This window comes from Phaethon lepturus, unplaced genomic scaffold (genome assembly GCF_000687285.1).
Source record: "Phaethon lepturus isolate BGI_N335 unplaced genomic scaffold, ASM68728v1 scaffold20140, whole genome shotgun sequence".
In the NCBI taxonomy this organism is placed as follows: domain Eukaryota; kingdom Metazoa; phylum Chordata; class Aves; order Phaethontiformes; family Phaethontidae; genus Phaethon; species Phaethon lepturus.
In genome coordinates, this window is record NW_010511454.1 from 1,503 (window position 1) to 15,342 (window position 13,840).

General features: G+C 35.7%; 1 protein-coding gene across 1 annotated transcript; it reads right to left on the minus strand.

Annotated features, from left to right (window-relative positions):
• Positions 1 to 225: 225 nt before the first annotated feature.
• Positions 226 to 12,787, minus strand: NUP155 (nucleoporin 155kDa; the record flags this gene model as incomplete). The annotated part of the gene is made up of 15 exons (XM_010284038.1): positions 12,658 to 12,787; positions 12,212 to 12,308; positions 10,999 to 11,069; positions 10,301 to 10,393; positions 8,806 to 8,972; positions 8,246 to 8,351; positions 7,621 to 7,694; positions 7,220 to 7,311; positions 6,989 to 7,086; positions 6,746 to 6,898; positions 5,788 to 5,888; positions 4,171 to 4,341; positions 2,991 to 3,101; positions 2,001 to 2,095; positions 226 to 314 (listed from the first exon to the last, which is right to left on the minus strand). Coding segments are annotated over exons 1-15 (1,636 nt in total), but the record flags the coding sequence as incomplete, so codon positions are not given.
• Between the last annotated feature and the right edge of the window lie 1,053 nt (positions 12,788 to 13,840).

Here is a 13,840-nt window from a genome sequence, read left to right on the forward strand (position 1 = left end):
AGATTATATGCAATATCGTGGTTTGATATCACATTACCCTCTCACTAAATCAAAAAATCACTCAAGAGGAATGGAAAAAAATTTCTCTAATTAATTAGCCAGTGAGTGGAAAAATAAAGGACTATTTCAGAACACACCAGAACACAGATACTTGTAAGAAGACAAAACACAACATACTCAAGGAAAAAAAATCCTGTCCAAAACCATGAAATGCTTGCTACTTACCAGCAGGAACAGGAGAACCCAAAATAGGTCCAACATTGCTTGGAGGAGGCAGAGCTGAAGGAAATCTCATTTGTGCTTCTCCACCATACCTGAAGTTTACATGCAAAGACAAAAATTCCTCATACTTCATACACAGTCCATTTGATTTTCATGTCTTTGAGAATTAATAGCAATTTGGGGGTTCTTTTAAAATGGGTAATAAAAAAAACCAGCACAACTTTTCAGAAATATTTGTGACTGTATGATACTTTTGGCAGAAGAAAACTAATTGAATACATGTTGTATGGAAAGCATTTAACATATGCAATTGCAAAGGCAAGTTAGATAAACAACTAAGTACTTTTTGTGGCTGTTTGAAATTCTGTAGTGATATGACACAATCAGGCTTTAAAGAGAAATTTATCAATTCTCAAAATCAGGCTTATGCTTTAGTATCTTTTTAAGGTTTGCCTCCATAGTAAAGTGGAAAGAAGGACACAGCTGAGATGACGTACGCTTATCATTCTACCATCCACAAGTCATTTCTATGTGTCTCTCTCCTATAATGCTACATAAGCACTTTATTACATCTTCCCTCGCTAACATCCATCTCTCCAGAGTTGTCATCCACATTTTCTCTCAGATCTTGTAATGTAATTCAATTTAACAAAGAGCAACTGTTCAGAACTTACTGAGAATAGATGACTTGATGTAACACCTGCACAAGTTTTGGAAAGGAACAAGCAAGCTTTTGGAAACTTAACGCTCAAACTCTAGCACAAACATACAGTCAAAGCTGCACATTTTATCATCACTCTCAACAGCTGTATTTTACCAAACCCCTTTTTTCCTCCAGGCTACATGCCCTGTGAGGCCAGCCGAGAGACCCGCAATATACCAATTGTTTAAGGCAGCTAATTAAAATATACATATTTGCACCATACCAAGGATACGCAGATGACAAATTAATCACAGAATCACAGAATCATGAAGGTTGGAAAAGATCTTAAAGATCCTCAAGTCCAACCAGCAACCCAACACCACTGTGCCCACTAAACCATATCCTAAAGTAGATCCTCCATATCCTGAAGAATCCTCCAAAGTGGAAGCCCATACTCCCTCACTCAATTTGTAGGGGAAAAAAACAAACCAACAAAAAACCCCAAACACACAAAACAACAACAATTAATCAACGTTTATGACCAAAAGCTATCAGGCCCTGAACAGGGAAAGTCTATCTCAATATAAATTTCCTTGGTGCAATGGTGAACAGCATAAGTAATTATAGTATGTTAAAAAAACCCACCAAATCAAGCAAAAAAACCCCAAACCCCAAACCCACACAAAAATTAAAAAATTTGTCTGTTCTTTTCCCAGCTGCCTGAGTTGGTCTCAATTAAGGATACTACTACACAGTGCACTTCAATGAACTGGGATACGTGAAGTATAGATAAGTGCATTTTATGCAGATTAAACTACATTTTCAATAGCCTCCTCTACATGTGGAATACAAACATCCAAGAGGGGAACTAACAAGAAATCACCATTACAGGAATGGTGACATATTACATGACATTACAAATAAATAACAACAATCCTTTGTTGATGAGCCCTAAATTAATGCAAAAGCATATTCCACCATTGTGGAATTGTTAAACCATTCCAGGTTTAATAGTCTATCCTCATTTTAAAACAATACTCACTCAGGCAGCAGGTTAAAGAGCCTGTACAATTGTTTAGTAGCTGTAGTGATCCTGAATGTAATATTCAGAACAACCTACACAATTGAAACTTACCTGAAGAATGCTCGAGTAGCCCAGGCAGATACTTCTCTATCACATGCGGCATTAGAACAGGCCAAGATAAGACAAGTGGCACAGGCCTGATCCTCCTAAATCATATTATACTATTAGTGTGGCAGATTATATCAAGCTGATAAGAAATGCACAGAAGTTATATTGCTCAATAACTAAACAGTAAATACTTTTTGCATCATTTTATTTAGAAGGCAAGGAAATCAGCTCTTCCCAGTTATAGACACAAAGTGAATCATAGTGAGTCCTCTGACTGTAGCAGGTAAGTTTTTGCAAACTCGTACAATTACTGGTAGGAAACAATCTTCATGTCTGTCACCTGATTATGACTAAGATTCATGCAACTTCTACAGAAATGTAAATGAAGAACGCGTTTGAAGAAAAAAATCTATACAAATTATGGTTTACATATTCTAATGGCATGTTAAAATATCACTTAGTATATCCTATCAAAGCACAAGATACTAGATTACAGTAAACATTCACTACAGATACTAATCAGTACTAGTCAAATTAAAATTGTAATCCATGATAACTTCCTTCCTGCTTTTTGGTTATTTACCTTAAACAAAAAACCACACATTTCTATTGCCCATCAAAATGTAAAAAACTCTTGTAGTGCTAGGAATTTAACTTTTTTAGATACTCTTCCTCCCCTGCTCTTAGATGAATTACTTTGCTAAACTAACAACTGCACTATTCTTCTGCTTACAGGACATATAAGAATTTCAGGGAAGTGAATTACACTTCCATTTTTAGATATCACAAAATGAGACATTATTTATCATTAATTTATCATTATACAAACTTGGTCTATGTAGACAATACAGGAGTAAAAGCTAATACTTTAATCAAGAAATGAAATGTTAACTAGAAGTTTATAGCAACAACAAAAAGATGCTAAAGAAAGTGATTAGATTTACATAAATATTATAAATCTTCCAGTTTTCATAGCACATCAACAGATCTTACCTGATGCAACTTGAAAAATCTTTCAATCTCTTCTCCATCTCCACCTATATTGCTAACAAGCAGATGCCGCAGCTGATCGACAGGTCTGAGTTTATGAAACATAAAACTCCCCTAAAGTAACCCAAAATAAGTTATAATAAAGTTGTCTTTACTCTGGCCATGCCAAAAACCCCTCCCCACAATGCTTATCTTTAGCATTCTGAATCTTCCTTCGTTGCACTATTGGATCAAAGTATAACATGAATGGTGTCTAAAGCCCAGTTCCCATTCACATGCAGAAAATTCTCTAGCAAGTCTAGGAAAGGCAGGAAAAATACTGCAATGGCTATAAACTCTCCATAAACTGAGTTAATTTTGCTGTTCTTAGCCTAATGTGAAGCATACAATACAAACATACAGCAAGTATACACAGAAAAGCAAAGCTTTATGTATCTTGCAAATTCTCAAAATGCCTGGAAAAAAATGCTTGAAGTCACTTCAAGGACCAAGGGCATGGTAAGACTGTACACTCAATCATCTCCTCTGCATTTGTACTAACTACTGGACAGGATACGATTAGTGCCTTTAACAAAACAACTGCCATTAAACAAACGCAGGTTGACTCTAGAAGTTTTAAGACATTAATAATTAAACTTTTTTTGTTTTAAATTGCCTATTGGGTAAGATATTAACTGCCCTAAAATATTGCTAAATGTTATCAGAAAAGACAAGTAGGGAAGTTAATTTCTTTTTTCTTTTTGTACATTATGTTTTTAAAAAAACCCTTTCAAAAAACCCTTTTGGGACTTATTCTATAACAAAGAAGAAATTATTTATTCAAATTTCAATTGCCAACAATATTTACTCAAACTATATTTTCTGGGCAGCCAGCCTCTGTTTCAATTTCATATAACCATGAACATAACCAAAGTTAAAAGAACTTCTCAGATGATCCATATCTCCAAGGGTCTCTGTAGACCAACAAAAACTATTAATGCACTGTACAAGCTGGTGCAATAGCTTTGATTAAATTTAAAATAGTTACAGATAGTTTCAACAATCTTCTTCCTTATTCCTTTTTGTGTTCAGAATATAATCCTTAAAACATATCCAAAATAAATAAACATTTACAGGTTTGGATCAGTCTTCCAATTTCATACTTACTCTTCTGATTTCCTATATTAAGAAAAGTAATACTCACCTGAGCTGAAAGCAAAACAAACTTCTTAGGTGGCAGCATGTGTTGCTGTACAACAACAGGTGAATCAGTTATTGGAATAATGTCTTTATTTAGCGGTGTTACAATCTTCTGAACTTTAAATTCATCGATAGCAGAAAGAGCCCAGGAATGTCCATCAATGCGGGTGGTCATCTGAACAACAGACAGGCATTATCCAAAGTTTGGTAACAGACATGGATTTTGTACATCTGTGGTGACATTTTACTACTTACCATTTAAAATTACACAGAATAGAATCTACTCTTGACACAAGAAAACCCAAAGAAAATAATCAAGTTCTTGTATTGTCTAACAGAAGGTTACCACTGAATTTACAGTTACATATATACTGCTGCTTTTGGGAGACAGGTAATAATATATTGCTTCTTTAGGGGGTCAAGGACAGTGTTTTGTATTTAAATGTAAAACAACTTGCAAAGTAGAATCCTTTAATGCTGCTACAATATAACCAGCAACAATCTGCTAACCATATCAGAACTAGGTACCAAAGGTATCACGAATTTAAATTATTTCTTATCAACAGAAGATATAAGAATCAACAAATACTGCAACTGAATCATAAAGGTTTACAAGATTTTCACGGTTTGCAGCAGTACTTCAAATGTATCTCAGGAAGAGACATATGGTTGTGAAGACATTACAGAAAACTATGTATGCTAACAAGGAAGAACTGCTGCTCAAGAACAGGCTGCAGTTTTGCTTGGGAAACTTGGCTGTTACTGCCAAATGCCTTGGAAAAAAAAGAGAGGTCAGCACTTGGGTATTTGTGCCTAAGTTTTTGCAGGGAAGGAGTAATTATAAAGCTCCTTTGTAAGTTATTAAAACAGCAGACAAATCAAAACCTGACTTGGAAACTTTTAACTTATACAATCTCTCCATTCACGCCAACTCTACTACTGTTCCTCCAATAACATTATTTTTGACATGTCACTCCTCTACTTCAGCAGAAGACTTCAGACTTCCCTTCAGAGCTGGAATACATGAAATTCTCCCTGAACTGACGCATAAAGCAACTAACTCCCTCCAAGCCCCTCTTGCAAACCCACTTATATAACAATTAGGAAAAAGAAAGTAAGGAAAAAAAAGTAAAATAATGGAAGAGATTAATCATGTCTGAAATTTAATGAAGATATGGCGTACCAATTTAAATAAAGAAACCAAAGTCTCTAGCACCTACATTTTAAACAATCTTTGCCAAATTTTTATCCTCACCAACAAACACCACTATGGACTGTGGACTGTGTCTTCCTGTGCTTGTGCACAAATATGCAGCGTGTTATAGGCAACGATATTTTCAAATATGTTAATTAGAAGTCAAGGCAATTGCTTCTGATACATAGCTTGCATCAAGCTGGAAAGTACAGCTGAACTAGGCATTCCTATTAAGAGATCAGTTCCCACTCACTGACAAAACTGCCTACTAATTTTTTTTTTCTTTATAAGTGTTTCCAAACTCCTCATGGAAGTTTTCTGTGAACTACCCATTTCTTGCAGATAGTATTACTTAAGTATCTGTTATCAGAAGCGAAAAATAATATCTAGATTCCATCAAAATGGTATAAAAGTTTGCTTTAGTACCTGTGTTTCCATCATTGGCTTTTGAAAAGGGAAAGAATCATGATTGATACACCACAGGATGTCATTATCCTCATTTTCTGAAGCTGCCATCAGCAGGACTCCTAGCAAGAACAGAGATACTGCGTTTGTATCAGAAGCAATAATCATGCATTAGATGCAAATCCATTAATTCATTCCTTTTTTAGTAAAAATCAATCTTTAAGTCCTAATCATACAGTTTGAACAGCAAATAATATCTCCGGAGTTTGTATGTCATAGGGTTCTTCAGATGGTCACATTTAACACCATTTTCTGTCTACTCTAAAATGTACAAACAAACATGAGCCTAAAACAGTTAGAACATGCCTCAAAAATCAGATGTTTAAATAGATCATGGATGAAAAAACATCTGGAAATGACTTCAAGGATAAAAATCAGTATGTATGATTAAAAGGGTCAGCAATCCCCCTCTACGTTTCTTCAACACTTTTAAAAATTCAGCCTACAATGAGAAATGACATAAAAATGGAACCATTTGACAGCTGTTTGGTGTCTTATGTGGTATCAGTAGCTAAATGAATTAAAAAATAACAACAGTCAGCACACGCTAAACTCAGCATGAAAGTCACTAAACAGCTAAGAAGCCTATTCTGTCCACTGCTTTCAAGAACTAATCACACATGGCTAGAGACATGTAGGTGAATTTGAACACACTGATTCTATTTTATGGGGAGATTAGAAAAGAAAATGTTGATCAACACATGAAGAGAGTTCTCTGCTCAAACACTGCACCTTTCAGAACTAAATTCTGAAAAATATGACAACCTTCCACTTCCAAAAACTCTCTAACACAGATGCCATACTTAGTTACCAGTTATTACCACCACTTCAAACTCCCCAATGTAAAAAGCGTGATAGTGACTGACAAAAAAACCCCCCAAAAACCCCAGTCTCATCTGAGCCATGTTCCACTGCCTACCTTTGCTATAAAGAGCTCTGTGAACCTTTGTAGGCTTCTCCACATTAGAAGAAGCTGAAAATCCAGGTGGCAAACGGACATGAACCAAGGTTAACATGGAGGGACGAGCTGCTGGGTGCTTAAATTGTGAAGTACTAAAATACAGTCGGACACCTGAACAAAAGATAAAAAAAGGTCACAATTTTATAAACTGCACATATGCCATTTATCACTTTAAAAGGGGCATTAGCATTGCTTTCTTACCTGCATGAGTGATTGCTAGTAGTTGACAGTCTATGGATTCAGAATTTTCAATCACTGCTATTTGAACAATAGGCTTAAATACAGAACGATCTATTGTTCTAAAAAACAGAACAAAAAAAACCCCAAACACTCTCAATCCAAAGAAATAAGCAAACAACATTCTTCAAAAATATAGTGTGAAACTATTGGCCTTAAAGGAAGCTTCTTACATTATAATTGTCATAAATATACCTGGCAATGCTCCCAGCAGCAGAAACTATAGCATTTTGTGAAAGAGAAGTAACCCTGGTCATTCCTTGACCATCTTGTCCCAAATCGTAAACCTGCAATTCAATAATACAGCTTAGTGATTTACGGTTGAATTAATTAATACAGCCTCACCTATCAAGGAGCAACTCAAACTCTATTTTTATTTATGCTCATACTTCCATATAATTGAGGGGAAAATCAAAAGGCTAGTCTTTCCTCAGAAGAAAGTATTTTAGGTTTTCAGGCACATACTTTGCTACAAAAAGATAAACTGGAATAATATCCTGTAATACCTACAGAGAATTACCAGGTACTGGGGGAAACTTAAAAAGTTAGATACACATTAGTAACATAGCCAGCAGTCATTAGAAGTCGTCACATACTTGCAGCACTCCTTTTTCTGAACGGGTGTGTAAGATATTTCGAGAGTTGTCAATGGCAATTTGAACTACAGGATCTGGGGAAGGGGGAGGAAAAAGGGAGAACCAGCAAATCAATACTGGATTTAGTGAAAACATGTTTAAGACAGAATATCTATAAAACAGTTAATTGTAAGTTAACAAAAACTGCAGGAGTCCCACACAGGACTCCTACCAGAAGTCATTTAAAACAGCAGTCAATTTCACACAACTATTAGTAAACAAACAAACAAAAGATAAAACAATTTTAAAAATAATTTCAAATTAATTTTTCACATAACAGTGACGTCGGGTAAAATTATTTACTTAAAGATTCTACTGTTTGCAGTGATCCCACTAAGCACATATTAATTCTGTACTACAGCACTCTAACTTTACTCCTAAGTGTCAAACTTTCCAGGCTTTGGTATCTGTATCCTGAACTAGACACAGAAAGAAGTGACCTGATTTTTACAATCATCAACCACTGAAAGTTTCATTGACAATAACTAATGCTCTGAATGAGGAAACTACTCAGTCTGACTTCTTGGTAGTATTATTTCAAAGGTTACATTAAACTATTGGGTAAGTCTTCAACATCAGTACTTACCATCCTCTGAGAACGTGAACTGTAGCAATGAAGGAATAAGGAAGGACAGTGCGCTCTTTGAATGGTTAATTTTTCTACAGCGTTGGGTAAACCAGCCTGCTTCAGCCTACAATTTAAAACAAATACAGCATTGAAATAAAAGACAAAACAAAAACCAAACTGGTAGTTATATTAAAAAAGCTGTTAACGGCACAAATATGAAAACAAGTAAAAATCTAACTATACACCATTGATTTAATTGAAAAAGTACGTACTACTCAATTGAAAGAAATAGGTGATCATTAAAAAGAAAATTTTACATAAAAAGGGTACAGGATGTCACAATTTTAATTTTATTTTTGAAGTTGACCAAACCTGTGTTGCTATTCCTCATATAATTGCTACTTCTTCAAAGACAATGCACCTACACTAAGATGTGACAGCTGTTGTGCAACCAAACCATGAAACATTAGTATGGAAGAAAAAAAACGGCAAACCTGACATTGTTTTAGAACTCTTAGTGCCTACATACCACAACAATGAAGCAAGGAAAAATGCCTGTGTGTAAAACTTATAGTCACCTGGTATGCTACTTCATATAAGCAGCCATCTTTTCCAGCCAAAAAAATACGCCCATTGTCAGTGGATGTTATTGCCAGAATATAAGTATTGTCAGTAGGGAGCGAATAGAGAGGGTCTGGTAACAACTGCATTCCGCCAGACATACTATCATTGGGAGATCCAGTACCTTCAATAAAAAAACAAACAAACCAATGAATCAATTTCTTTAGTTTTTAAGTTCTAATAAATATTACAGGTCCATGATAAGAAGCATTTTGGAAAACAGGAAAAATTACAGCAAATTTTGTAACTACTAAACACATTCTGGAATAGCTATTCTCCAAAGTGAACTGCAAAGAAACAAATCTTCTGAGGTTTTTTTTTTTAATTAAACTAAGTTCCCTGTATAAGTTTCCAAGTAAGGAAATGCAATGTTTTTCATTTCTATACATTGTCATCCCCTCTAAATCAGAACTCTAAAACACAGATTTCTACTTTTTTTTCCTTTGTCCTGGATTCGGCTGGCATAATTTTCTTCCTAGTAGCTTGTATAGTGCTGTGTCCTGGATTTGAGATGAGAATAATGCTGGTAACACACTGATGTTTTTAGTTGTTGCTAAGCAGTCAAGGACTTTTCAGCTTTCCATGCTCCAGCCTGCCAGCGAGCAGGCTGGTGGTGCACAGGAAGCTGAGAGCGGACACAGCCTCAGAGCTGTTGGAGAGCTGACCCAAACAGGCCAAAAGGGTGTTCCATACCATACGATGTCATGGTCAGGGTATAAGCCAGGGGACTTGGCTAGGGAGGCATCATGGCTTGGTCAGCGGGTGATGAGCAATTGTGCTGTGCATCATTTGTTTTGTAAATTCTTTTATAATTTTCATTATCATTATTATTCTCTTTTTTTTCTGTCCTATTAAACTGTCTTTATCTAAACCCATGAGTTCTACCTTTTTTTTTCCAATTCCCTCTCCCATCCCACTGAGGTGAGCGAACAGCTGTGCAGTTGTTTTAGCTACCTGCCGTTTTAAAACACAACACTCTTTGACATCAAGATAGTATAAAAAGAGAGCAAAAGATTGTAATCCTCTCACTTTCTCCAAACAATTCTGTATTTTCTGTATTAATATATAGCGCATAAAATATGGTATCAGGTTTCTGTGGTTGGAATACAAATGCCAGCCAGCTTAACGAACTGTATTCACCAGTTCCAAGATTCCGGTCCATCTCTTCTCTCCCTCTCCAACATGTTGTTTAATTAACAGGAGTACCTGTTTCAAAAGCTCTTTTTATGTTAAGCAGGTGAATGATACTAATCAGTGCTCCTATGGGAGTCCAGGATCCAGCAAATGAAAAAGTAAAAATGATTTCCCCCTGTCTGTAACATGATTTAAAAATTAGCAAGGCACTTAGCACATGGTCTTGTTTTCCTTTTTTTACTATTTTTTAAATGGCTACAAGTAAAACAGCCATGTATACTTGTTAATGCACAACTGAGAATGAGAGGAGAGAATTACCTGCTTGTATATTAGCACAACTGAGCCCTAAAATCACAATATCCACAGGGGTAGCCAGAACAAGTAAGTGTCGTACATGAGGCTGGAAGATACCTAAAGAAGGGGAGAAAATAAAATTTTAGTTTGCAGCCCACCTCTTAGATCACAATGATGTATCCAATGTTTCCACTGGAAAGACATAGCAACTCAATAGTCATATTTAAGACCTAATGATCTGTGAAATTCTAGAATTAGAAAGGAGTATCAGTTAGCAGTTCAGGTTCCACTTCATGAAATACAGGACCTTTAAAATGACATTTTCCTTATAAATGTCCCTCTTTTAAATTTAACCCTACTATCAATTCAACTTTGACTTCAATGTTATCTAAGCAGTAGCTACCAAAAGAACTGGGAGAGCTAAAAACCAGGATCTCATGGAAGTTATCACTTGCCTGTATAAATTTATAAACACTACAAATGTTAAGAGTACGATGTGGATGAAAAATGAAAGCTTATCATTGTAAATGATTGTTAAGCCACACATTATTTTTGGCTTGTAATTTATTTCACGTTGTTTCTAAAAATTCAACAAACCCATGTATCTTGTGCATACACATACACACAGACAAAATACAGATTTTCACATATGCATGTATAAAAAAACATATATAGAAGATTCAGTAACTGCCTAATTCTACTCACTGTCATATATTCCTTACCTCCCTTTGGCTTTACAAGACCCACTGCAAGAATAGTTTCACTAAGACCATCAAAATAAGCCAGATCTCCCCTGTCAAGAAAAAAAAAATCAACACACAACCACACAAAATTTGTCACATAGTCTCACAAAGTAAAAAAGTAAATAAAATCAGATTCTGTATGTTTAAAAATTAATAATACCTATTGTAACATTCTGAAGCCATCTACATCTTTTGCTTTGGGTGAAAGCACGTCCAGCAGAACAGAATGACAGAGAAGTTTCACAGCAAAACTATATAGGCAAACATTTGAGCTGCTTGAAGCCCCTATAGCTGAGTTTCAAACCTGACACCCAACTGCAATATTTTGTATTTTTGCATTTCATTAATTCATACAGTCAATTCTGAATTACACAGTGCGGCGTCTACAATACTGATTAAAAGCAGCAGGGAAGAACTTACACTTTTTTTTTTTCCCCATGAAAATTATCTAAAGCAAGAATTCCCAACCTCCACCTCAGCACCTTATGATTATTAACACCATGCAGTGTTGTTTTATTTGGGGAATGTATTTAATACACTGTGACACAATGTAAATATATGGATAGGATCTATGGGAGCCACAATCTGAACTTTAATCTTCTTAGGAAATGCAACAATATATATAAAACAATTCTTACTAAAAGAATTCTTACTATATAGGCAAATAAAGATGCAAACCTGCATATTATAAACATATCACTGCCATATGAAAATAGAATGAATTATTTTCAGTTCTATGTATCCTTAAAATAAGCTAGGCAGGACAGCTTCAATCACAATACTTCAAAGTACTAATGCTGTATTACTTACCATTGTGGGAATGACTGGCCACTGTACATGCATCAGAGTATTTACTAAATCTACTTAGAAAACTTAGGGAATTAGTATAATCTTTTCTACTTTTTTGGCATAAGCAAAGCCCTAGCATAAATACAGCAATAACTTCAGGATATTAGTTATGTCTAACCCTAAGCAAATGCATTTTCTTTTCTTTCATCTCTAGATGATTTGGCAGCAATATTACTAACTCTTAAAAATCCTTATACCACTCAAAAGTTTTAGTAAAACCTAAACGGAATCAAGATAAGTTAAATTGAATAGCAGACCTCTGTGCTACCAGTAAACAACCTCCCACTATCGCAGTCACTTATAATACCAATAAAATATCACCAGCAACATGTTTTCTACATACCCATCTTCATAGTTCCACATAAAAATGTCACTGTCAATGGTCAGCCAAGCTCTGCTGATTTCTGGAAATACTCCCATCATACAATTGCACTGCATATCTGAAGCACAGCTGATGTAAGGACTAAATGCATTTTGCCTAGCAAAGGCATCCCCTTTGGAGCATTTAAAAAAAAAAGGTATTACTTTATAGACAGTAGTACATAAACTATGTACCATAAATATTCAAAGTTCTTAATACAGAAACTAAACCCGCCAGCAACTCTACACAAATGGAACTTGTTACCACTTGGATCCTTATGAAGGGATAATATAAAAAAAATGAACAATATCAAAGTTCATTATTGGGAGCCTGACAGAAAGATCGTGAAAGAAGATTATGGACGAAAATAAGTTTTTTTCTAATATTACGACTTACAGAACGTCACACATTATTTTTCACAAGGATACGTCCAAACTGCTCCACTAGCTCTGGGGGAAGTGGGACTCTGCGGACTGAGCTGATCTCCGGAAGATTAGGTATTGACAGCAAACCTGGTCCTTGCAAAGGATAATCCATATCTGACATCCCGGAAACAGTAGGGCTACCTGCAGTTAAGAACAATGAAAAAAGATTAGAGTGCAATAAAGAATGAGAAATTTACAAAAGAATGTTTATATTATCTTTTTCTATCTTTACTTGATTGTCTCCTAATCTGTGAAATCTAAATTAGACTAATCACATTTCCCATTTTAATGTAAATGAATAATACAGGCCTTCAGACTATGCAGACGAAAATGCCTTGATACTGCAGAGACTTGCACATAAATACTGCTACTCACAATATAGATGTGAACAAACATTTCTGTAAGAGGACTGTAAACAATAAATTTAAACCTCAAATCATACATGAGCAAACAGATTTGCAAAGAAAGTCTTACAATCACTCATCTGGACCCCAGCCTACTCTTTATGCCATGTGAACTAGCCAGGAGCATATTCCTTCACCTAGAAAAGCTGGTCTTTATTCCCAGTATCAAGTCAAAATACCCATATATACCCATTATTTTATGTGATGTTTATCCATGATGCTGCTAGAGCACTTACACTTTGGCCATACACATCACATCATATCATAATGGAAAACAGATACTCTTTGCTTGTATCCTGATACCTGATGGATATATATTAATTAGGTCACCTACAGCTCTAGACTGCCTCTTCACAGCCCACTCTGCCAGAGAGTTGTCACCAATGAAGTAGGAAATGCTGTCTTGATGTTTTAAGAAGAAAACAAATGTTTGAGAAGAGGTATACCCTACTTACCTTCTGTAACTACATGTGACATACAGCTATAGGCAAATGAAAGTCACTCACAGAGGCTCAAGAGAGATTTTAAGGCTGCTTATAACTTAGGGATTGTGCTGTGCACTTAAAGACCCTAGGAGTATTCCACAAGGGACTTCCCAATAGACAGAATGGAAAACAAGTGCGATTGTCTCCACTTTATTTAGAAGGAGATAGGGCCGAGGACCCAACCCAAGCCCACTTCTCCTGCAGTGCTTCCCCCTTCATGGAGAGATCCCACATCCATAACTTTCACTCACGCACCAAAGCGTCTACTACACGACCCGCCCTCAAGCCTGAGAAGCC